This window comes from Euprymna scolopes, chromosome 19 (assembly GCF_053919585.1).
Source record: "Euprymna scolopes isolate OS-2025 chromosome 19, ASM5391958v1, whole genome shotgun sequence".
NCBI lineage: Eukaryota > Metazoa > Mollusca > Cephalopoda > Sepiida > Sepiolidae > Euprymna > Euprymna scolopes.
Genome location: NC_136500.1, coordinates 91,507,932 through 91,535,813, shown reverse-complemented (window position 1 = coordinate 91,535,813; position 27,882 = coordinate 91,507,932). Strand labels below are relative to the sequence as shown.

General features: G+C 31.8%; 1 protein-coding gene across 1 annotated transcript in view; it reads right to left on the bottom strand.

Moving 5' to 3' along the window:
• LOC145239836 (serine/threonine kinase-like domain-containing protein STKLD1) overlaps positions 1-27,882 on the bottom strand; it is a 91,331-nt gene that overhangs the window by 7,327 nt on the left and 56,122 nt on the right. Inside the window, exons 11-18 of the mRNA XM_080103384.1 lie at positions 21,911-22,135; positions 18,575-18,636; positions 12,069-12,135; positions 8,901-9,029; positions 5,931-6,059; positions 4,928-5,068; positions 2,987-3,118; positions 1,099-1,251 (exon numbers count right to left, since the gene is read on the bottom strand). Of these exons, the coding sequence (XP_079959510.1) occupies positions 1,099-1,251; positions 2,987-3,118; positions 4,928-5,068; positions 5,931-6,059; positions 8,901-9,029; positions 12,069-12,135; positions 18,575-18,636; positions 21,911-22,135 (1,038 nt within the window). The remainder of the gene's footprint in view (positions 1-1,098; positions 1,252-2,986; positions 3,119-4,927; positions 5,069-5,930; positions 6,060-8,900; positions 9,030-12,068; positions 12,136-18,574; positions 18,637-21,910; positions 22,136-27,882) is intronic.

Sequence of the window (27,882 nt, the reverse complement as noted above, 5' to 3'; positions counted from 1 at the left end):
CATAAATTAATTTTCCTACCTGATAATGAAAGACATAATCCAGCCAATCCAAATGTCTCATGAGGATGATTTTTGGGGGGAGAGGGTTAATTCTGCAGTAGATACATGTTGTGCTCTTTGAAAAAAAGAAGTGCTGTCATCAGGTGCAGAGGATACAATGCAGATAGTCATAATCGAAAGTCTTCACTGTCATTGGTCAGGAATTACTGCCATAAGTAGGATCGTTCGGACTAACATTAGTAGATGATTACTTTTGTGTTGTGCCTTATCTTTGATCTTGACCAGAGCCGGGAATTGAGTCAGCAGAAGGTATGACATGCAAGGTCAGTTCATGCTTTGATGTCAGCTTCACCTTGACCCATGGTTGTGATGATGGTGCTAATATATTTGAAACTCCCAACAAAAAACCTCCTCATTGAGTATGATGGATATGTTTTATGTTGAGTCAAATCTAGCAGTGAATATTTTTATGCTTGCGGTATTTATTTTTTTATTTTTATCTCAATCCGCACAGAGAGGCATCTTTCTACCCAACAAGCTTTTTATTCCCGTAAAACAAATATCAGAAAGATTCACACATAGAAATTCTCATACTTACATAATGCAACTCATACACACGAACAAAAAAATATCGTCAAACATTTTTCCTTCAATGAACATTATGTTTCCATGTGTGTTTTATTATGATATGTTTGTTGGTGATATTTATTGGGTGTGTTTCTACAGGTATTTTATTTCATTTTCGATTTTTCAGCGATTATCAAGGGTCGACATGACTATAACAAAACCACCATTTTTTTTTTTTCGTTCTAACTCATCAGACTTGGCACTACTTTTGTTTCAGAGTAAATAAAGACTTTTAAATAAGTTAAAGCATAAAAACTTATCTTGCCTTTGGTAACATGTATTTGTTGAATATTTATTTTTTCACCCTTTTTTTCATTGTTGTTGTTGTTGTTGTTGTTGTTGTTGTTGTTTTAGTTTTTTTTTTGTAATTTTAAAAAATGCCCACTGAACATTTGCCTTTTGAATTTTCATTTGATTTTTTTGTTTATCGTATATTTTACAGGGCTCATAGCAAAACGTTTGAGGACTCACCGAACTTGACAAGTACTTCCAAGAACTCGCAGACATATTGGGTCACTACTGCATTGGTTTTGTGGACATTTAGGATTTTTCTTATTAAGATCATTCCAGATTGTTTCTTCGTATCTCTAAGTTTCGTGAAGAGAAAACCATATATGCCCTCCTCTGTTGGAAACAGAAAAGAAAAACAGAATTTCAAAATCTAAGTAATCAGGCAAGGAATTTATTGTTTTAGTTTTCCATTCAAAATTCAAAAACTTTCAATTTTTTTTATGTAATTAATTTGGTTATTTATAGTTTTAATTTAATTAATTGAATTTGTCTTCCTTTTCTCATCGGTTATTTTTCTTTCAATAATAATTTCAATGATACTTATTCCAAATTTGATCGAAATCAATTACATGATTTCATTTCAAGAAAATTTTTCATGATTAAGGTTTATGAGAAAAAATTCAAGGAATCTTGCTTAATTGGTATTTAACGATTGGATCAAATTTAACGCAAATTTGAAGTATTTTAATTTGAAAATGACGTGTGCCATTGTATGCACTATAAAAACTATTACAATGCTCCAAAGAAATTGAAATTTGAAGAAAAAGTATTAATTTATGTATAATATGTAAGAAATTAATTCATGTCTAATATGTAAGAAATTAATTTATGTCTTATATGTAAAAAAAATAATTTGTGTGTAATATGTAAGAAAGTAATTTATGTGAGAAATTAATTTATGTTTTATATGCAAAACATTAATTTTTGTCTAATATGTAAGAAATTAATTTTTATGTAATATGTAAAATTAATTTATGTCTAATATGTAAGAAATCTATTTATGTCTAATATGCAAAAAATTAATTTGTCTAATATGTGAGAAAATAATTTATGTGTAATATGTAAGGAATTTATTTATGTCCAATATGCAAAAAAATAATTTATGCGGAATATGCAATAAATTAATTTATGACTTACATGTAAGAAATTAATTTATGTATAATATGTAAGAAATTAATTTATGTCTAATATGAAAGAAATTAATTCATGTCGAAATAAATTTATGTATAATATGTAAAAAATTGATTTATGTAAAAAAAAAATCACAAAAATCGGAGGCTTCTGAATTTTCACAAAGAGCTTACTTCCTTGTTATTTCTTTTGCATAACAATAAATTAAACTAAAATTAAATTGTGTCCCTTGCACATAAAAATATGTAAATAATATGTGCTGTTTTACCCAACATAAATAATCTGAAATAAATACTTGAACATGTAACCTACTCTTTTTTTCCACACTTTCGGCCACACTGGCAAGATTACATTCAATGTTAAAGTTACATTAAGCCTACTTCAGACCGACACACGATTTCCATGCTGTTATGAAATGGAGAGACACTTTGAAAAGGAGGTTATATCTTCGAAATATCATTAAAATTTGGACGCTGTATAATACGTTATTAATAGAAAATGAAACAGTAAGAAATGAAAAGAATTTTGTTACATAATTTTGTCTTTTTATCGCCTTGTTTCACACATATATTTTTAGTTCATCCGATACTCATACTTTTGCATCGTTGCAACCTTCTAAACCCGAAACTTGCACAATTAATTTTTATTAATATTGTAAACGATGGAGCAATAAGAATGCTCAGATTCAGCAGCCTTGTGCCAAAATTGTGCAAATGAAAAAAAAGGAGTAACAATATGAGGTTGACATTTGAATAGGATGCAAGCATGAAGTCACAATGTATACAAGAAAAAAAACATGTTTATAGGTCATGGTCAAGTGTCAGATGCAAGGCGTAGAAAAATGAAGTTTTACCTTGAGTCAAAAATAGTTTTCAAGGATGAAAAAAACAAACGGATATAAGTTTATATTTCATAATAATTTTTCACCATTATTTACCGTCATCAAGGATAATTGATTCCAAAGTTTCCAAGCAACTCCGGATGATATTCGGTTTTTCAAGATTGTTCCACACAATGGATACCAGTAAATCAAGAATACAGTTCTTCCGGAACTGACCCATAACATCATCTGAAATAAAACACAGTTATTTACAAATGATGTATTTATATTAATACTAGCAGGCCTTCTGGTGTTGCGTTGTCATAAATTACGCTAAAATATGTTAATTTAATTTAATTTATGCAGATTTCGTATTTCTTATTATAGAGCCAATTTTCTATCGAGTATTATATTGTACTCAATATATAGTAGTGATTTCAAAAATAAAAAAAGAAAGAAATATGACTTGGATGCCTTCAGCTAGAATCAGAACCAAAACATATAGCTTTCCAGCCTTAATCATTATCTTCTGAACCACGTCGATACACATACAAAAAGTTTTAAAATAACGTTGTTTCACATATAACAAGAGCACTTTAAGTCGACTTATGCTTACCAAGTTCCAATTTTGTTTAATTTTAACTCATTAGCAGTTATTTTTACTGATTGAAGATGAAATCGAATTTGTTCCAAGCCCAAATCTCCTATATATCTAGTTTCAAGTTTGTAGACCAGAAATTGACAGCGGAATTTAGTAGAAACCATTCTTCAGACAGACAGACAGACAGACAGACAGACAGACAGACAGACAAGGTCATTTATGTATAGATAGATAGATAGATAGATAGATAGATAGATAGATAGATAGATAGATAGATTAATAATTTTTTTTCATACGACTTAGAGTATAATTGTTTTTCCTTTTTACCTCACATTATTTTTGTGCATCCCAGAAAGACCATACCTTTACACAGTCGTAGTGAGAGATTGGGCCACAGGCCGGAACTTAAATAACCTTGGCTGAATCAATCCATTGATGTTTTGAATGGCCGAAACCATCAAGGAACTGAGCAAACATCACTGATGATGTGTTTCAATCTCATCAGAATGATGTACTTCTAAAATAAAAAACAAAAATATCGCAAAATGATCTTAGGTAACGCTAACGTTCATTCTTTTCTCCTGCTTTCTTTAACGCTTTCTTGGAAATTTGTGATAAAAGAACTGGAAAGTGTGTAATCAACACCATCGCTTAAAGACGCACCTGAAAGAGGTTAGAGGTTACATCGGCCGAAACGTTGTGAGAATAACATCCAAGATGAAAACAGTAGTTTGAGTAATCAAAATTATAAATATTTTATCTAAATAAATTCTGAAACATATTTTAAATTTATTCTTTTTTTAAATATATAATCTAAAATTGAACAGAAGCAAATCTACATTAAAACGGGTGCAGCTTTCCAATTTGTAATATAGCTAACGATCTAAATAAGTGAGCTGATAGAAAACAAAGACAGTGGAAGCGCATTACTGCAGGACTGCTTCTCTGGTGATTACAACTTTGTCTTTTTTTCGGATTTAATATCAACAAATTCTTGTCATCAACCGCCTCATAAGTAATGTTATTACTCCCATAGTGTTCCTCGTATTTTGGCTGGCAATCGTTCTAGTCTCATTAACCTTTATCCTCGAGTGTTTTTGCCTTGATATTTTGTGAATCAATAATAAATAAAAATCAAAAGAAAAGCCTCTTAATATTTAACTTTATATATAAAAGAAGAACGAAAAAAAAAACTATGGGGATTACCTAACAATAATTCCAATTCAATTTTTCAAAAAACAAACCATCTTAGTAAGTAATTTGTAATTGTATGATAAAGAACAGTACACTACAAAAAGGACGGGCGGATGAAGACATTTCATTTATTAATAGTTTGCCTACGACAAACTATAAAAATATACGACAATTAAGACAAGATTATACATAGAATACTCAACAGTAAAAATCAAAAACATGAGTTACATAACAGCGGGTGAATGGTGTTGCTTGAAACTTACCGTAGAATGTTGCATTAATCAGGAAACTTTTGAATGTGTTGCAACAGAGAGCAGTTATTCCTGGGTTGTTAGCGTTTTTCTTCAAGAAGGCAGTAATCAGATAAATGATATTGTGTTTGCAATAGACGTTGATTACATTGGCTGAAAAAAAAACAGTGGAAACATAAATAGAAACATGTTCATACATTGCGGAATCAACTCAGTTTAACTGATAAGAACTGAGTAATGAAAGTCTTAATTCATGAAAGGCAGAAGACTCAGAATAGGGAAAATGAACTGAAGTGAGTCTCATCTTTTAAAAGATGAAACTTACGAAGATATAAAAACTTAAGAAAGATAAAAATGAAGCACGTATCTGAAAATGAACTGAAATGAAAAGCTCATCTTATAAAAGATGAAATGAAGTACTCAACTTTCAAGAGATTAAATAAAATTAAAAGCTCTACTAAAAAAAAGATAAATGAAAAGTTCACCTTACAAAAGATGAAATTTATAAAATCTGAAACCTTATGAAAGACACAATAAAATGCAAAACTGACGAAAAATGAAAGGCTGAGTATACTAAAAAATAAAAAGCTCAACTTATAAAAAAGAATAAAGGATAAAACTGAAATGCTTACATACGGAATGCGAAATTCTCAATAAATGTAAAAAGAATCGAATACACATATTTAAATGCTCAACATAAAAGATGAATTTCTCAATATGTGGAAGATGAAATTGCTCAGCTTATGAAAGATGAATTGCTCAATGAATGAAAAATAAAATGATCAACTTATTAGGTAAAAAAAAACGAAATAAAACAGATGAAATGCTCAACTTATGAAAGATGAAATTTGAAATGTTCAACTTACGAAATATGAAGTGTTCAATATAAAACAGATGAAATGCTCAACTTATGAAAGATGAAATGCCGAACTTATGAAGAAAGAAACGAAATATAAACTTTGAAAATGTCAGTTTACGAAAGATGAAACACAATGCAACAAAAAGCTCAACTTACGAACTGCAGTGAGAGAAAACACAACTGCTATCAATTCTTCGCTGAGTTGCCTTTTATTGGAATGTTTCCTTAAACAGGAACATATGTAAGCAGGAACTTCTTCATAGGCAGCTATTTTCGCGTTGCATACTTGAAAAGACGGAAAATATATATACGAAAATATAATATCAGGTTCGAAATTATTATTCATTTTTTTTATAATTCCAACAAAAACTGATATTCTTGAAAACCGTGTTTTCTAATATGTGTGTAGCATATGTAGGATTATATGGGAGTGGGTGAAAATGACTTCATATAAGGTTAGAGTGGTGGAAAAAACTATTACAAGTGAAAAGTGTTTGGTTCGGGCTACATGTCAGGCTATTGCGTTACAAACAGAAAGTCTCTCTCTCTCTCTCTCTCTCTCTCTCTCTCTCTCTCTCTCTCTCCCTCCCTCTCTCTCTTACACACACACACACTTTTGCCTACGAGACGATCATGATGTCATCTCATATGATTGACCAACACTGATGTAATTACTTGTAACACATAATTAGTGATATGTGACTTAATAAACATAAACCTTTGTACTCATAGACGTTTCGTCTAGTTTTTATATATATATATATATATATATTGTGTATATTTAGGCAGCATTTTCTCATTTAGACAAATATTATTAAATAGCACGGAATTATTCTGTTTTACAATTTTCTTTTTTATCTTCTCCAATCTCCGAATAGTCCTTTTTGTATAAACATATACAATTTCGAGAAAAACACAAAAGGAATTAGCAAAATTGCGGGATCGGATTTTGCATATAAAAGTATTTAACGAAACTACAAGTAAGTCACAGATTTTACTTGCAAAATCCGATCCCGCATTTTGCTAATTCCTGCCCTCTGATGAGAAGAAGAGTATTTCTTCAAAACTCCGCGGATTAAGAACTATCCACTTATCTTGTGCTTCCTTTTTAAAATTAAATATGTTTTAACTCTTTTTCAAGATGTCTTTTAACATGTTTTATTAATCATTTGTTCATATTATAAGCTCTATTTCCTTTTCGGTTTTATTGAGCTTTTACATCTGGTTAAGATTACTTTACTTGTAAATATTAACTCTTTAATATTTATAGTATATTTTAAGTTTACCATTTTGATTACCTTGGTAAACTTATTGTAATTTTTATTTATTTATTTTATATATATATATATATATATATATATATATATATATATATATATATATATATATATATATATATATATATATATATATAAATGAAAACCGTTGACAGTGATTGTGGCTAGAGAAATTTTTACTGTGAATGTCTTATTGAGGGAATCATAAACTGAAACTCAGTTGAGCACCCGCCATGAAAATAACGATAGAGCAGAGAAAGACTAGCGACGTCTCTTCTTTGAGAAAGAGGTAGTAAGAATAACAAAATGGTATCAGTCACTAAATTCAGAAGTAAGTTTGTACTCTATCAAGACAGGGGACAGTTCTTGAAACAGCACTGAAAATATGTAATTGATTTCAGCTTTATTACAGTAACAAGTTTGTAAACGTACACATAGTTTATATTTTTGTGACCTTGTTGAATTTAAGGAAGAACTCAGAGCTTCTTTGCTTAAGTACCTTTGGAGCTGCACTGAAAAAATATGCCACTGAAAGATTAGCAAGAACACACAGCTTTAATTATTAAGACATAAAACATGTTTTCATAAACATGTTGCAAAAACTTAAATTTGACCTATGTTAGTTTCTATATTACGATTAGATATTTCTTTCGTCTAGTTACTTATGGCGGACCCCATATATATATATATATATATATATATATATATATATATATATATATATATATATATATATATATATATATATATATACTAGCAAAAGTACCTGTCGTTGACTGGGTTAAAAAGCAGCCTACAGAAAATGGACTCTGATTTATGAAAGTATGATAGGTTACGAAAAGGAAGGGTTGTAAAGAGATAGCTTCGAAGTTGGGGGTATCAAAACAAAAGCAAAATATGATGAAAGTAAAAATAAAATAGATAAACCCCATAATTTATTATACCATACCTGTTCACACTGAAACACTTATCACAATATTTTGTGGATCGATATTAAAAAACCTTGTTAAACTTTGTGACATATTTCCATTCTATGGAGGTCAGGCGCGAACCAACACCCCATAATTTTATTATACCATATTTCTTCAAACTGAAACATAATTATCAAAGTATACTTACGCAGATAGATACGAAAAGTCTTTATTAAAGTTTGTGCCTATTTGCATTCTATGGAGGCCAGGCGCGAACGCAGACCCCATAATTTTATTATACCATCCCTATTTAAGTTAAAACATACTTATCAAAGTATTTTTCTGTACATCTATATCAAAAACACTTGTAAACGTTTTTTTAATTTTTTATTTCCATACTTTGTGGACCAGGCGCGAACGCAGACCCCACAATTTTAATGAACCACCGTTCTGCCAGATTAAACATACCCATTCCTGTGTCTCGATACATCTTCTATCATTATATGTAATCAATTTTTTTTTTAAATAGTCAACCATATAGGAGCATATTCGTGGCCAGACACACACACACACATACACACACAGACATTCAGCTTTATATATATATATATATATATATATATATATATATATATATATTAGTGCTGGGACAATTCCAATATTTTTCCCGATTCTGATACAATTACCGATTCCGTACGAAATTCCCGATTCCGATACAATTACCGATTCCGATTCTTTATAAATCTCTAATTATTTTACTATAAAGGTGTTATTTTGTCCCCATTGCTGTAAAAAGACATCTTAAATGTGCACATATTTTCTCAAGCATAAGAACACGCTTGTGAGGGTGTGATCTAGAGAGTTTAGTCTTACTGGAAGTTATAATCAATAAATATTAATTATTTTATTATTGCTACAAGCAATGAGAGGCGTCTTACCTTCTATACAGAAACCCCACAATGCTTGGCAAGATTTTTCTAACAGGAATTCATCATCTTCATCTTCTTTCATCATTCTAATAAGAACTTGTAGACCACCGTGTGAGCCAAAACATTGTGCTGCCAAGTCTGGAAGAATAACATATATGATCAAAATTATGGAGCTCCTATAAAAGAAACTTAGATTATAGTTTAAACCTACGGCATTTAAAATTTAAAAATTGTACAGTGAACAGTTGAGTACAAACGTATCATATTTAACAGAAGATCGTAGTATTTATTTGCTTTAAAACTTCTTTCAAGAGTTTTAGCTGAGTTTCATACTAATTCCATTTCAATATTACAAAATGATTCATTGTCATACTAAAAGTTGTTTCTTATATTTCAGGTAATATTTGATTCCTGCCAGTGCTATAATTGTATATTTAATTGAAAATACCTCCAAAGTAGTAGCTTTCGGAGATTAAAAGGGCACAAATTGTTGCTTTATGTGGTGAAAAGTATTCGCTGGTAGAAATTGCCAGGAAGCTGGAATGTTCCAGGAAGGGAGTTCAAACAACGATTAAAAGGTACAAGGAAACAAAGTCTTTCAAAAACAGAAAAGAACAAAGCCGTAAAATGTCTACACCACCAGGGAAGATAGATCTTTGAAAAAAGCATCCCTTGCAGATAAAAAGAAAAGTTCTTCAGAGCTTGCTGCTGACCTTAGGTAGGATGTAACCTAAAACGTATCAGCTCGAACAGTGAGAAGAAGGTTATTAAAAGTGGAATTAAAAGGATGCAAAGCAAGGAAGAGGCCATACTTGTCTCAGCGAGAAAAAACAACTGAAATTTGCAAAAAAAATATTGAACACCTGATGATTGGACCAAAAGTGTTTGATCTGCCGAAAGTTACTTTGAGGTAAGTTAACAACTTCTATTTCCTGAACTTTGAAAGGAACAATTGAAATAAGATTTATTCAAAAATTGTAGCAATTTCTCATTTTTTTTTCATCAGATTTTTGGCTCCCCTGGAGCGGTTTATGTTCGCCATAGAGAAGGAGAGGCATTTCGTCATGATTCTGTGGTTCCAACTGTTAAATTTGGAGGAGGAAGAGTAATGGTTTGAGGCTGCATGGCTTCTTCAGTCACTAGACTGTTTTACCAAACAATAATAACATTCCAGTCATGTGAAGGCAGAATGAATTCCACAATTTATACTAACATGCTGGACTAGTTTTACCAAACAATAATAACATTCCAAGTGATATAATCTTCCAACATTCCAAGCGATATAACCTTCCAACAAAACAATGCCTCATGTCATATGTCAAAAGTTTCGAGAGTAAATTCAAGAAAAGGAAACTTATCTAACCTCAGATATTTTTTAAAGAGATTCTTATTTACTAATCGCCACATCCATTGCGAACTTTTGAATCTCACTTTTTTGGATTTTGCTGAGTATTCCATTTCAATTTTCCTATAAACTTTTATTTTTCTTTCAACTTTCCTTTCTCGACTGTTTTCAAAAATTTGAGCTAACCTGCAAGAATAGATATTTAGCTATACTTACTTTTTACTATATATTATAAAATATTTTGTTGGTGGATAAATTGCATTTGGCTCGGAATGTGAGATTTTTCACTACAGTCATTTTATACCTATTCATTCACTTTTAAAATTGAGGAGACATGATTCTTTACTGGCAGGCATTTTGTATGGGTAGGTAATGACACTCGAACAGAATATTTGAACATTGGCCTGCCAAATGGAAAAAATGGACTGCAAGAGAAATAAGCAGGAATTATCTCTGCAGTTCAATGAAACCTGTATAAGAGGAAAAATGCTTCCCACATATATATATATATATATATATATATATATATATATATATATATATATATATAGTAATTTATAAAATATATATGGCGATTAAGCTACACTGAATATTCGGCGTTTCATCCACTCTAGGATTCGTCAGGCTTATGCGCGAATTCTGTGGTTGTTTATCGTTTTTATATAGTCCTCTTCTGTTGTGATTTAGTTAGCCAATCAGCTTTCTAGCTCTACCTAGGTATTGAGCACTTTTGAAGTAAATACTTAAAGTTTACGCATAAATCTATACTTTCGTATATTAATTTTATGTGAGTAAATGAAGTAGTTATATATATATATATATATATATATATATATATATATATATATATATATATATATAAGTTGAAATAAAAAGTCGGTCAATTTAGCTCTTATGCGCAGATCATCATATAATGATTAGACCACTCTGACAGACACTAAAAAAACATTTAGAAAAATAAATGTTTACATTTCAACAGTATTTCTCGTGGTTAACCGAATTGATTCGGTCCTTGCTAATGAAGTCATAGATGGCTTTAGTTGCCGGGTTTGAATGATGATTCCTGAAAGGATAAAACACTAGTGTCTGTAGGTATTTAAAAATTATTCTAGTAAATAATTATATATATATATATATATATATATATATATATATATATATATATATATATATATATATATATATATATATATAAACTTCAACACTTATTCCACCTTTATATCTTAATTTTCTTCAGTTCGTGTTCATCCATTCAACCTCTGCATGGTACTGCCTTCTGGAAATTACCTTTATATATTATGCTTACTTTTTACTTTTTAATTAATCTGTGCATGTATTTTTTATATGCCCGTATTTAGTTATATTTTTTTTTTACTTCTGTTCAATAGATGAATTTAGTTTTTGAAATTTATGATTTCATATTTTTCCTCTAAACATAATATACAGTTTCTATTATTTATATTGCAAAGAGAAGATCATTTTAAGATTTTTCAATTGATATTAAGGTTAATATTTTTGGCTTTTTGTTTCCATATATATTTAGAGAGTGCAATGCTATTTTTGTATTTCTACATCTAAATGCCGTTACGTAGTTATTATACATACATTTCAAATTATTTTCTGTGGCCCCTTTATATACTTTTTGTTGATTGTTGATGTTATTATTAACTCATGCTTTGCATATGACCTTAGTTGTTAAACATCTATTCGATAGTGGGCAGTTACTTTGTATTCTGCAATTGTTTAATTTAAAGATTACATCAGCCAAAACGTTAAAATAATATCCAAGATAATCCAAACAATAGAGAATATAAAGTTTTTTTAAATTTTACCTGACAAGGCAAGAAAGTTGAGGAATTCGTACAGATCGAGTTTCACACTAGCATACTTTGGCATCACCTAGAAAAAAAAAATCAAATAAAAGTGTAAGAATATCGTTATTAGTTTTATTCGTGTTTATTTTGATTGTTTGTTAAGCAAGCTGAACTTTTGCAGATAGGTCACGAAAATTGTACCCCAGGATGTTCTGGTTTGCATGAAGTCCTCATTTGTTGCAGTTATTCATTAACCTGAAAGATAGCAGATTTTTACCACGGACACCAACAGTAGCAAGGTTCAGTAGTTGCATGCAAAGTCGAGGAAAGTTTGACTCAGAACACAAAAGAATGATACAGAAGCAACCTTGCCACTTTCATTCCATTGATTCGTCTTTAGATGACTACATAAATAAATATATAATCCAAATAATACAAAATATAAAGTTATTTTATTTAATACGGAGTCATCAGAGAAAAGTATACTATATAACAAAGTTCCAGTTCTCCATCTGTCTGTGCCTAAAACTAAACGAAAGTTTCATGATCAGAGTTTCTTTCCTAAAATTATCCATCCGTGGAAAAAAATACTGTGGGGCTGGTTCTCAGCTGATTATAACATAGTCGTTTTCAAGTCTAATGTAAATAAGTTCTTGTTGAGCTGTCCTCTTAAATAATCAAGCCCTATCCAATTTCCACCATTACTGATCATCATGGCATTGTCCCACCATTTATAATACCTAACACTTTTAAGCTTTATTTTAAAGTAGCTTCCAGCATTGAACCCCATTTAATTAAAAAAAAAAAAAAGCACATTGTTTACTTGCGCACAGAAAGGCAGAGACAGCTACAGATCTGGACTGGATGTTAACTCTGCCTGGTTGCAGCTTTAATACCGTTTAGTGGCAAATTTGTCTGCCATGGATGACCCTGCAAGGAATCAGAGTTCAAAACGACATAGCTCTAACACATTGCTACCATATTGAGGCTTTAAGGAGGGCTGCTGATTATTATTATTATTATTATTATTATTATTATTATTATTATTATTATTTACACAGTAGGAGTACACACAGTGTAATCGTTGAAAGTCACTTTGCATTATAGTAACAGCCGTCTACCGTTGATTTATCAATTATAAAATTCCGTTGGCATTATCTGAAATTTGCCAATAAATTTCACCAAGATTCCAGCTCCCTTCCAGTTAAGATCTGAATGGTGTTCCTTCTCTTCGATCTTTCAATTCTCCTGGACTCTTCACAAACATTTTGTGTGGTACGAACTGACCGAGGCTGGTGGCAACATCTGGAGGAGCAAGAGGGGGAATATTATAGAATTTTTCACGGTTTCAGTTTCTTTGGGTTTTTTTTATTCTTTCAACAGCTGTTTCCCTTTTAGTCCTCGTTCATAACAGTTGTTAATTTCTCTGGAATTTAAGTAGGAATAAGCCTCTTCAGTACTCTCTATACCCTTCCAGTGGAAGTCTGGATGATGATCTCCCTCTTTGGTCTTTTCATCCTCCTTTAACTTTCATGACAATTTTCTGTGGTACCAACGAATGCTCGTGCCAATGTGCTTTATTGGGAAAAGGAGATGGCAGATTATGTTGTTTGTTTGTTTGTTTGTTTGTTTTACATAACTACACTGGCAGTTTCAGTTCTTTTGGTTTCATGAAATGTCCTTTCTATGCTTCTATTTGTGTTCATGGAGAATTATTCTATTTTAGTTTGTCTGCGATTAATTGGTGTCATCTAGTTCCACATCTAGTGATTGTTCTTAATATTTCAGTTGTTTTTATCAGTGCCCTGCTTAGTCTAGTGTCAATCCTCAATTTGATTTCAATTTTTCCTAGCTTTATTTATTTTTTTTTATTTTATTATTTTTTTTTTTTTTTTGCATTTCAAAATGGTTCCAAATGAAGTTATTGTTATTTCAATGGGGTTTTTTTGTTGTTGTTTTTGTTTTTTTTATTTCATGTTCGATATTCTCTTTAGTTCTCTGTCAAGTTCCTGTATTTGTTTAACTGTTCTTCAGTTAAATAAAGGAACGATATGTTGGGACAGCGAAATCTATTATTTAATAGATTTTTTTATTATTATTATTATTATTATTATTATTATTACTACTACTACTACTACTACTACTACTACATCCGATCTCCTTGATTGAATGATATTGTCGATTTGACTTCCATGTCCACAGTAGATTTCATTATTTTTATTTCCCAACAATGGCTTCGTTTTTGTTTGTAACATTTGTCTATATTATCAAAGTGCAGACATTTGCATGGTTACCAGTGAACTGACTTACCAATAAAGCTGTGTCTGTTTTTATATGACTTCCAGGCTAATTTGCTGCATTTAGTTATTAAGTGATTTACTTTTTCGTCTCTTTGTCTACAAAGTTTTATCTATATAATTCAGTGCACTGTTTCTTATAAATCGTCCATGTAGCTTCTTTCATTCTTTTTTTTTTTTTTTTTTTTTTTTTTTTTTTGGCTTCTTGTTTAAGGTTTCGCTGCTCTTCATATTGTTCGTCTTTGTAAAAATCTCTGTCCTGCACAGCATCTCCGGAGTATGTTTGTGCACAGCATCATATGACAAACAATAGTGGAGATAGAGAGTCTTCCTCTCTATATTTTTATCTTTATTCAATGGTTTTCTTCAGTTGCCAGTCTCAGTCTCCACATTTCTAATGGGTTTTTTTTCCATAAAGTTGATAACTTCGTCAGACATTTTGTACATTCGTGGAGTATTTTGGGGAGAGGGGGGGGCTTTATACTTCCTTCAGGATTTTTCCTTGGTATATAACAGGTCGTTTGAATCTCACATTGCTTTCTGCTACCCTTTCTGTTTCTTAGGAAGTAGTATATGGCTATTAAAGGAGGGGAATGCCTTTTCATTGAGTTGTACCATTAAAATTATCCCATGTTTGCTAGGCAAGTTATTGGTCTGTATGTGCTTATGTGTTTTTTTATTAATGTAATCATCCACACTAGTATATACATCCATCACGTATACATTTTCTCAAATAGGTTCGTGAACTTTTTCATTATTATTATTATTTTACTCCCAAGGAGTAAACCATCATCAATGATTTCTGATTGACAATAACCAGCTGTGTTCTCTTGTACTCTAAGTGATAACAAGTCTCCACCTCTTTCAATAATATTTGCTAATTGTTTACGTTATGGCAACAGCCGTTTACCATTGATTTATCGCTAGCATAGACCATTGGTCTTCTTTGGAATCTGAGTGACAATAAGTTTTCCTAGATTTCAGTATTCTCACACACTTCCAGTGGAGGTCTGGTCGATGCTTGCATTCCTCAGTTCTTTCTATCCTCCTTGACTCTTCACGAAAATTTTGTACATTCGTGGGGTATTTTGGGAAGGCGGGGGGCTTTTTACTTCCTTCAGGATTTTTCCTTGGTATATAACAGATCGTTTGAATTATATAAGCCGAGACTGATGCCACTGCATGTGTTTGCATTTTTGTTTTTGATTGTGTTTTTGCTTTTGCTTTTTTTTCTCTGTGTGTTTTTATTTGGGGGGGGGGGGGGCTTTGGGAGTATTTTTGCGTTTTTGTTTGTTTTTTTTTTTTGCGTTTTTGTTCTATTTTTTGTTTGTTTTTGCGTCTTTGTTTTTTATTTTTAAGGGCAAGAGGTGCTTTCTTTCTTTTATTTTCTTCTCCATTTATCTCTGGCTGGTAATTGTTTGTTGATTGTTGGTGAGTTGGTTTCTTCACTCAAGGGGTTTTCCTTAATATTTCAGCCGTTTTCACCATTGCCGTTCATTGTATGATCTCAGTAGTCTATTATTATTATTATCATCAACTCACAAGGAATTCTTGCACTGATCATCATCAGTAATTGCTCACTAACAATAATTAGTATTGTTCCCTGAAGTCAGAATGACAAGCTTCCCCAGATTTCCAATGTTTTTCATCTCTTACGATAATCATTGCCAATGATTTTCCATTTTCACACCAATATCTTTCTAGATTCCGATACAATTACCGATTCTGTCCTAAATTCCCGATTCTGATACAATTACTGATTTCAATTCTACAATTGTCTAAAAAGTAAGATTTCATTGCTTTTGGGAGAATTGATTTAGTTAAGAATTCTCATCTCCTTTGAAATTTTGAAGATCTAATGATTTATTCTCTTCTAAATTTCTGATTCCAATACAGTTTTCGATTCTGATTCTAATATCGACTAAAAAAGTAAAATTCGAATGAAGGGTAGCGGATAATTCTCACTTACTTTTAAATGTAGATGTAATTTTCTTTTTAATTTGACAAACTTCTTCATTGTTTTCCCTTTTATGTATTGTATTTAAGATTTTGATAAACTTATTGTGTCATTTTCGTCTTCATTTTTCATTTGTGCCCTTTTTTTCCTATTTATCCACTCATGTTATCTTTACATGTGCCATTTTTACCGGCAAACATTTTACCTTTAATTCTAATTCATTATTATCTATAAACATTTCTTTTACTGATAGATTTCAAAATCAATAAATATTTATCATTTTATCATTAGTGCCAACTATGGAAAATTCTGGAATCAGAAATTAGACTCAAATTTTTCCAATTCTGATACTATTTCCAATGTCATAAAAAGTTCTGATTTTTCTAAAGTCCAATACTGATTCCGATTAGATTAACCCAACACTAAACAAGCACAGGGGTGCAGTGTTACAGTGATGGAACAGGGGCTGGAGCTTGGCAGATAGTGTGGGACCTATTAGATTAGAGGTTCATTTTTGAGAGTTTGCTAGTGGTTGGTGCACCAGCCCAGATGTGGTAACAATATTTTATGCATGGGTGAGTTATGGCTTTATTATGAAGATATAGGATACTGGCAGATTCGAGAAGTTTTTTTTAGCAAGGTAGAGGGAGCCACTTTCTTAACAGCAGCCTTTGCAATGCCTTTTATGCATTTGTTCTAATTCATGCTATCTGTGAATGTTAGGCCAACGAGTTTATATGATAGAATCGCAGGTAGAGTGCAATTAGCCATGGCAATCGATGCTTGGAAGCGTTTCTTATATTTTTTAAAGAAACAGAGCTTTGTTTTAGTAACATTCAATGTTACCATGCATTTATGTCTTCGCTCCTCTACAGAATTATCTATATATTAATACTGTCGAAGCTCTAATGTACGTACGACATACGTATGTGCCGGTTTTCAGATTATAAATTATTTGATCGGGCGATCCTATATTAAAAAACATTAAATTAGTATATAGATACGCTAAATTAATGTTTGTAATATGTTATCATCTTCTATACTCCTTTTTAATAAATAGGATCTCCCGATCACTGAAGACAAAATAAAAAAAAAAAATGATGTCGCTTCTAGGCCATAGAGTGAAACTAAAATACACCTTCTTGGTCTTCTGGCTAGGATGCAAGGGTGGTATCTGTTCTGTCTAAAGACGGTATAATGATATTGTGGCGTTTCCGTTCGTGTCAGGCATCCATACATTGGAAATATGTTACAGACTCCTATAATGATATTGGAAATTAACTGTAATAACCAGATATATTCTGACACTACATTAATCAGATTACTTAGATAAATAGTTTTACAGTTTTAACAAAAGGGCTACAATAATATTGCAGGGTCTCTATTCATGCTGAACGTCCACAGAATGCTCAGCAGTAATATATTGCATATGAAAGATGTTGCTGTGAAATTTCCACAGGTCCTGCTAGTTATTATTAATATTATTATCATTATTATTATTTACTCATCAGGTGTTTTCACACAAGTCATTAGCATTGATCGCTTACTGATAATAACAAGTGGTGTTCTCTGGAGTCTAAGCGACAACAAGTCTCTCCACATGTTAAGGCAACATGTATTGGAACGAATTCATTGAAGATGTTGCCAAGGTTGCTGTAAAAAGGTGGGCTCCCTGTACCATGCTAGAAAATTACTCAAAGTAGAGAGCATCCTATATCTTTACAAAGTCTTAATTCGTCATGCATGGTGTATTGTTGCCACATCTGGGCTGGTGCACCAACCACTAGTATCTCACAGTTAGACATGATCCATAAAGACATCTCATATCTAATAGATCCCACACTATCAGCCAAACTCCAACCGCTGTCCCATCGCCATAATATCGCGGCCCTATACCTGTTTTACAAGTACCTGTATGGAATCTGCTCTGATGAATTCACAGCACTTGTGTCTGTTGACGTATACATACTTTCGATTCATACAACAAGCAGCAAAATTCTGGCTCTTTACTGTTGAGGTCCCTAGATGCCAGAAAGGTTTTTTGTTTCCTTGGACTGCTGGACTTTGGAATTCCCTTCCTGTTTACTGCTTCCCTGATTGTACTACTGCAGAAGTGTAAATGTAATGTAGACAAACATCTTGCTGCTCAACTTCCCTCAGTTTGCTGTAAGACATGATCTCAAATAGTAGCCCCTTATGTCCAAATGGCAATATGGCTTTTTTTTTGGGGGGGGGGGGGGGGGGGGAGTAGAGCAAAAATAAATATTTACCTTTATTACAGCAATAACTGCTAACACAGCATCGCACGAGAAAAGATAATCATCAACTGAACCTGTGAATAAATGATCACAAATGATGACTAAAATCAGTTTATGTAATATTTTATTTATACTGGCTGAGTCACGGGAAACGGATGATCTTTAGATGTTTATTTCGTTAAAAACATTCGTTTTCCGTAACTCACCCTGTATAATAAAAGCGTGTACACAGGATGGAACGATAAATTTGCCAACCTAAAGAAAACAACACTACAGCTTTATTTTAAAACTTTTATTGAAAAAGTCAATTCAGCTGACATCTATTCAATGTAGCCGCCTTCAGCCTCAATCACCGTCTTGATACCAGTCCAGAACTAGGAGCATGCCTTTTCTACAAGCGCCGGCAGGAACTCAGCAAATACTCTGTGGATAGCAGCAATCAGGCTGGCTTTGGTGTTGTGGGAGATCATGTTGATGATGTTTTCGACGTATGACCAAACAGACTCTGATCGGGGGGGAAGGGGTTGAAAGAAGGTTCTGAAGCCAAATCTGGATCTCTTTGGACTTATGGGCCGGCACTGAGTACAGCTGCCACACCCAGTGTCTGCCAGAGAATCACCACACTCTTCAGTAAATCCAAGTACACTTTGATCTTGACTTTCAAGCCGACTTCGAAGATGTGAGGTGACGTGATGTGGCCTTCACTTGAAACCACACTAAAGATCATAACTGTGGCCGAAAACTTCGTTTAGCTGTGCTCTCAAGCACTGAACCGTCCAGATTTGCATTTTTAGGGTGCTGGCAATGGTCCTGTTGTCATAACTTGGATCGGTAGAGAGTATGAGTTGTACAGCAGCGCATTTCCGATTTTGCTTGTTGAACATTGTGTAACTTTCACACATGATAGAATGCTCCTATCACGCTTGGGATTTGTATACAGCTAAACAACTAGATGGATGGATATATATAAAAGGATAGAGAAAGAGTGAAAAGAAGGAAGCGACCAAAAAGAGATGCAGCAAAAAAAAGAAAACCGGCTTTCATCAAATGGAAATGGAATCATATCATCTTTTCTAGGGCGAAAATTTTATCATTCCACCCTGTAGATGTGTCTGTCTCACTTCAACAATTACGTATGCAAATTTAATTTTTTTAGAGCAAAGAAGCTGTGGCTTAATCTTAATGATATCCGATAATAATAATGAAAAAGAAAGGAAAAAAGGAAAGAATAACCACGTATGCAAATTTTATTTTATGAAAAACAATAATTTGCTTCTTTCTTATATATTTTATTCACACAAATACATGACAAAATCTTTTGGTTTTGGGATTGAGTTATGTTGGAAAATAATTTAATTTTACTTGTTATCATTAGTCGTAATTTGCAATTAAATCACTAATTGAACTAACTTTTTTTTTTCTTTTTTTTTACAAGGAGGTCGCCACTTATCAAGGCCCGGAAGCCACTCAGGGATAAGGGTTATTGCATGTACAGTACGTTGTACGTTAGTGTTGAGATTTCATAAAGTGTCTACTTAAGGGGGCAGTTCATCAGGAATTTGTTTACGCTGGATTTGAAGACATCCAAGTTGTAGTCAGGTGGGAAGCAGGCAGACGGAACAGAGTTCCACTGGCGTGCTGTTCTAAGAAAGAAGCTTTGTTCATGGAATCTATGTTTTGATTTAGGCACAGATAGAGAGTGGGGAAAATTTTTTACAGTGGCTTCAGCTAGACGGGTGTTTTTCGTAAAAGATTGGCGAGGGGGGACCAGAGATTGGAGCTCAGACGAGCACTTGCCATGGAAATAACGATAAAACAAAGACAGGCTCGCAACGTCCCTTCTGTGGGAGAGAGGTTGCAGGGAAGAGAAAAGGGCATCCCCCACTAAGCCACGAAGTCTATGTTGTACTCTGTCAAGGCAGGATAGGCTATTTTTAGCAGCTCCTGCCCAGATATGGCAGCAGTATTCCATCCTTGGACGTACTTGGCTTTTATATAGATCTCTTGCTAAGTCTACCTTACTGTCTGTACATCTTATCTTCTCTCCATGTACTTCTTGACTACTTCTTGCTCTTATTTTTAGTGTCTATCTCTGTCATTTTCATCACACACACGTGCGCACACACACACACCCTCTCTCTCTCTCTCTTTTTCTCTCTGTCTTCTATCTCTATTAACATTAACAAAGGTATTAAAATTAACTATAAAACTCAATTAAAATAGTCTATTAAATACAAAAGGAAATTTCACCACAATTAATAATACTATTTAACCCGTATATGGATGGATGCATATAAAAGGTTAGAGAAAGAGTGAAAAGAAGAAAGCGAGCAAAAAGAGATTAATTTTGTCTTTTATCTTTTTTTTTTTTAATTGCAAACTCACTCTTTTTATAATTCTAACAATCTAACCCAAGCTCAATGGGTGATTCGACGGAGCACTTTTTCCCCCCAGTGTTAATAAAAAAAAAACTACTTTCTGTTGATTTAATTCCTTCTGGAAAGTAGTCTGTCACAATTATTTTAGTACGGATACCATTTTTAAAAAAAAAAAAAAGAGAGAGAGATATAAGTCTGTATTTGTCAACACTGAGTTAATTCCCTTTGTTTGAAACTTTTGGAAAAAAGAAAGAACACAGCTTAGTTTAAAAGAAAAATAGCAAGTAAGAAGATTACTCATCCATTATAGTTTTTTTAATGCAGGCGAAACCATTACAGTGGGGAAGTATTGTCAACAAATCGATGAAATGCATTAGAAACTTCAACAACAACACCCAGCATTAGTCAACAGAAAAGGCCCAATTCTCCTCCACGATAATGCCTAACCGTACATTGCTAAACCGACCCTGCAGAAGTTGAATCAATTGGGCTACAAAACTCTGCCTCATCTGCCATACTCTCCAGACCGTTAAAAACCGCAAGAACTTTCTTGTCAACCTAGTGTTTTTCACTTTGGGACCAAAATCCGCTTTTTTTTTTTTTTTAATTGATTTCTGCCAAATTGCTAGAGACTTACCTCCTCATTTTTTTTTCGTTGCTATTTGGCGGGATTTTCTTTTTCTATTTTTTCTCCCTCACTCTATCTTTCTCTTTTACTGTTTTTTCTACTCTCTTGCTCTTCCTGTCTTGTTTCGCCTTCCTTTTCCCTTTAATAGCAGTTCTATCTCTGATGCAAAGATCGTTTCTAAACCTACCAGCAGATCATCAACGTCCCTTATAAATAACCCTGAGCTTATCATCTGAGGTAACGCCATGTTTACTATGACGTCATTCTATAACATCTAAGTCTTGATGAAGATGTCACATTAATATTGTTCGATAGCGTTTTATTTGAAAAAAAAAAACTTACTTTTAGAAATCAACTTCTGTAGAAGCTGGAAGCCATAGAGTAGCACTTTCTCAGTCCTGTAGTTATTCTTCATGGCGGCCAGCAGCAATTTCTTCTCCTCTGTTTTCAAGTGCAATCGGTTTTGGTAAATAAATCGCTTGTTCAGCTTGATGAGACAAAGCGTAACACGCTCATCCCAATCGATGTATTCGGTCAAATAATCGTATATTGCTTCAATACCTTCACCTGCAAGTGGAGCAAAACAATAAAACAAAAGCGCTTACAGTGTTTACCAAAAGTTTTGCATTATCATTAAAAAAAATCCGAGTACTGATAGCAAAGCATAATTATTTTGAGTCTATCATATTAAAACGATAATTGAAACCATTCTAAAGTAAAAAAAAAAAAAAAAAAAAAAAAAAAAAAAGAAAGAAATATTTGCATTTATCTATATAATTGTAAAACTCTGTGGACCTTGATTGCTTGCATCTTGTCTTCGACGATGGGGCGATTCCATCTTTAAAAAAATGGATGACATGAATTCATATATATATATATATATATATATATATATATATATATATATATATATATATATATAGAGAGAGAGAGAGAGAGAGAGAGAGAGAGAGAGAGAATAAATGACAAAATTTATATTCCAAAATTCATCATGTTTACCATCTTATAATTTATTCCTTTAATTCAGTTGACTTATACAATTCTTGACAGTATCGGTTTCATAGCGCAAAATCAATCACTTAATTATTATATCAATCAGTGAATCTATTATGCCCTTAACTCATCAGAAGAAATAGCAACAATTAATCCGTCAAAAGGAATTGAAATGTGATTTGACATGATTAAAATCCGAAAATTGGAAGATAAGCTGCAAGTACCTTTTCATTTATCTATTCCGCCATATTGAATTGGTCAACATCATGAATTTTGAAATATAACTTTTATCATTTATTCTCTATATTGCTCTGTAATTACATAGAGCTTCTTAAATAAGGATTGATATATATTATAAGAACATATATTTCTACAGATAAAAACTAAAAGAATATATATATATATATATATATATATATATATAGTCATCCACATACAGTACTGTTTCGCTGTTTCACAGCTCATCAGTGCGGCTAGACAGGCAACTACCTCAAGCCAGGATTGAAACCCGACCGTTTATACGGCAGTCAAGGCTTCAAACCATTACGCTATTGGCGGCTGCTTGAACGAGTAGTGAGTTTAACGATGTTTTGATATCGTCCGAAATACCTCCGCTCGATTTGTTTACACACACATATATATATATATATATGAATTGGGTGCCATTAGCTAGAATCGAAACCAAAACACAACACAACATCCTCATTCATTAGACTTTGAGCCACGCTATATATATATAGATATATATAGGGTGACCCAAAAAAAACAAAAGCTAAATGGAGGCCATCTAGAACATATGCTGTAGAACGGAGAAAAAAAGGCCAAAGACCCTAGTGTTTTGATGTGAGGTTTTGAATATAATAAACTAGTTATGACCAAAGTTTTATTTCATTCGGACAAAACACTAAGAAACTAATTAGAGTTGGGGCCCGTTTTTTTGGGGGGGTCACCCTGTATATATATATATATATATATATATATATATATATATATATATATATATATATATATATATATGAGCAAACAGTTAATAAAATATGTTAAAAACACTTTGAAATGAGTTAAAAACATATTTAATCTGAAAAGGAAACACTAGATAAATTTTATATATATATATGTATATATATATGTGTATATGTATATATATATATATGTGTATATACATATGTGTGTGTATATATATATATGTGTGTGTGTGTATATATATGTATGTATAAACATGTATTCAAAGGGCGAATGAACTCTTTTTCTGGGTCAACGGCCAACTAGCACCGTGTATATTTGTGTGTGTGTATATGTGTATTGGGGTGGAGAGGGCTCCCGTAAGCCGTGGTGGAGGCAACCTCTCTAGGAGAAGCAAATCTCTGATTTAAAAAACCATAAAGCGGGAGACCAGTACCCGCATTAAGCTGGTCTGCAGTTTAATTTGTTGCTGGCTATCTTGCTCTTGCTTGTTGCTGGATCTCAACATTTTGAACCGAGAGAGAGAGAGACTTAGCTGTCGTATAAAGCTAAGACTCTGTAATCTCTGTATAGATACTCCCTCAGGCATTTGGGCTCATGGATTTTAAATGTCTGAGGGAGTGGCACTCGTCTGACAAGACGTGGCAATCATCATGTATATATACATATGTATGTATATATATGTATATATATGTATATGTATATCTATATATACATACATACATATATACATATATATACATATATAACTACTTCATCTATTCACATAAAATTAATATACGAAGATATAAATTTATGCGTAAACTTTAAGTATTTACTTAAAAGGTGCTCAATATGTAGTTAGTAAGTTATAAAATATATATGGTGATTAAGCTACACTGAATATTCCGCGTTTCATCCACTCTAGGACTCTTCAGACTTATATTTTAGTTTTCATATTAGGTTGGATATAATAATACATAGAGAATAAGCCTGAAGAGTCCTAATGTGGATGAAACGAGGAATATTCAGTGTAGCTTAATCGCCATATATATTTTATAACTTACTATATACATATATACATATACATACATATATATACATATATATACATATATATACATATATACACACATATATATACATATATATATACATATATATACATATATATACATATATATATGCATATACATATATATATACATATATATATGTATATATTATATATATATACATATATATATATATATATATATATATATATATATATATAATTATAACACTCAAATGAGCTTGTAACGAATGATGTAACCCACTTTCCGGGTTACGACATCCGGTTGCGCATGTGCGCATAAACATTAACCCATAACAGCGTAAATAAATAAACACAAATCGCTTCTTTTGCAGATTTTGACCTGCGCACTGAAATATTAACGTTATTATTTCGAAATTATTATTTAACATGGGAAGAGTGGAGATGTTTTGCAACTATTCTTTATTACAACTATACTGTCGCTATTTTCTTACAACTAAACAATTTTAACCCGTTGACAAACATAAGAACAATTGTAGTAAACCAATACTACTACTACTACTACTACTACTCTCTATCCGTTCCTTTCCCTTCCTTCCTTCCTTCTTTTTTTATTTTTTGTTTACATTTCTAGATACAAAATAGTTGTGTGAGAACGGTGAATTTGTTGACACATTTACTAATCAGTTTCAATATTAGTTTTATTTTATTTTATTTATTTAGCTTTTATTTTTTGCTTCAGATTTTATTAATTATTTTTATTTTTTATTTTTTGATTTTAAGTTTCTATAACTTGGTTGAAGGATTCCAATATGGGTTTATCATTCTTATATTTCTCATCGGTAAGTTCATGTGCGTTTTTGCTGTTAAATGATTTTCGTCGGCATTCGATTCGTAGGAAAATTATGTTTAATTTTCGATTTTTGATCGATTATTCAGAAAAATAGGTAACTTTACACGAATAGGGAGGATTTTTTTCATGTTTGAGTGATCTGTCCATGATTTTTCATTTTAATATACTTTCATAGAAATGTTTCTGTTATGTCAAAAAAAAAAACTATTTTCTTTACGTCACAAGTGTCACGCTCATACATGAATTCCATAACTAATATAACATACTGACCCAACGGGTCATGGGTAGTCTTGTATATATATATATATATATATATATATATATATATATATATATATATATATATATATATATATATATATATATATGAATGAGGATGTTGTGCTGTATTGTGTTTTGGTTTAGATACTTGCTAATGGCACCCAAGTCATATATATATATATATATATATATATATATATATATATATATATATATATATATATATATATATATATATATGAGCAAACAGTTAATAAAATATGTTAAAAAAACACTTTGAAATGAGTTAAAAACATATTTAATCTGAAAAGGAAACACTAGATAAATGGATAGTCCTTAATCCGCGGAGTTTCGAAGAAATACTCTCCTTCTCATCAGAGGGTAGGAATTAGCAAAATGCGAGATCGGATTTTGCATGCAGAAGTATTTGATGAAACAACAAGTAAGTCAAAGATCTTACTTGAAAACAAAATAAGTTAAGCAGAGGGAATATGGTAAAGAAAAAGGTGATTACACATGAATGGATAGTCTGGTGGAAGATAAAAAAAATCCAGTGACGGTAAAATCCAAATGTAAAACTTCAAGAAAGTGAAAAGAATTTCCATTTGTACAAATAAAATCCAAGGAAATCCCGTAATTGGAAGAAGATGGTCCATAATAATCCAAAGGCAGAAATCCATGGAATAATTCACAAACATGTGTACAAGGAAAAAAAAATAATAATATTAATAAAAGAAAAATAAGATGTGCTTTTCACTCTACTTCCGAGACATAACTATAAATAAAAAAGATCAGGGAAGAAAAAAAAAAAATATATATATATATATATATATATATATATATATATATATATATATATATATATATATATATATTCTTTTAGTTTTCATATTAGGTTGGATATAATAATCGATAGAGAATAGTCTCTATAATAGTAAATGCGTAATCTGTATGAATTAAAATATTGTATTAAAACGTGTCTTACGACCGGGCAACACGCCGGGCGGCCTGTCCGGTCGCAAAACACGTTTTAATATGATATTTTTTGACAGAAATGTAATCGAACTTTTTTGATAGAAATTTAATCGCTCTTTTTCCTATTTTTATAAATGTAATACTTAATTTGCCTTATTTCTGTATTGATTCAATTAATTCTTCTAACCGGTAAAGACTAAGTATTTATGATATTCAATACCATTTCTTTATTCATTGATGTACCTTTGGGTACAATCATTAATCTTGCTGAAAAAAAAAGAAATATGCACAAGATCTGGATGCTTTACTGTGGATACTGTGCAGTCAGAATGGAATTTTTTCTCCAACACATTTTCTAAAACAAATTGATCCACTATTTAAAAAGCAGCTAAAAGGTGATTCATCGGAAAAAATCTTTTTTTTCTTCTTTTTTTTTTCAGTCTTTCACAGTATACCCTTTACAAATCCGACAGAAATTTAATTGATCATTAAATTTAATCGACAGAAATTTAAGCGATCTTGAATTTTTTTTTTTTTTTTTTTTGTCAAAGTGACTTTCTTGCCGGCCTCTTTGACATCAATCCTTTTGTTAACAACCGGTGGCGTACCGTGCGATCTGAGACTTTCGCACAACTACTGGACCACTCTTTTAGTAATTGTTGTCGATTAGATAAAGAAAACTGAACCAGATTTTGAGCATGTTGCTCTACCATATTAAAATAATTCAAACTATTTTCCAGTAAAACAAAAATATATTTACATTTAGATTTTTAACGTAATGAGTTTTCTTGGATTTTTCAGATTTTATTCGTTTTTCATTGATTCAATTAACCGGTAGATGGTAGATGACATTTTTAAGGTTTTTTTAAGAGATGGCCGACATCTGGTATGTCTTTGTCTGATCGGCAAGCAAGTAATCAACAATTACTGAAGGATGAAGGAATGATTCAGTAATGCATTCATTTTTTGACTACTAATATGTTCAAATGCTCTCACATGTGATATAAAAACATCCTGTTGTGCATTTTCTTTTTTTCCTGTGTTTTGCCATTATTCAATACATTTAAAATCTTCATCTTTCCTGAAGACGTTCGTTTATCCGAACGAAACCAGTAAATCTCTCCTTTTTTATTAATTTATCCTATGTTTAGAGTAAAAGTCTATGAAGAAAGCAATGGTGGTATTACTATTGTGTCAGGAAATTTTACAATAATATCGTGTGGTCTAAGTTTCTGCTAGATATCCATGAATCTT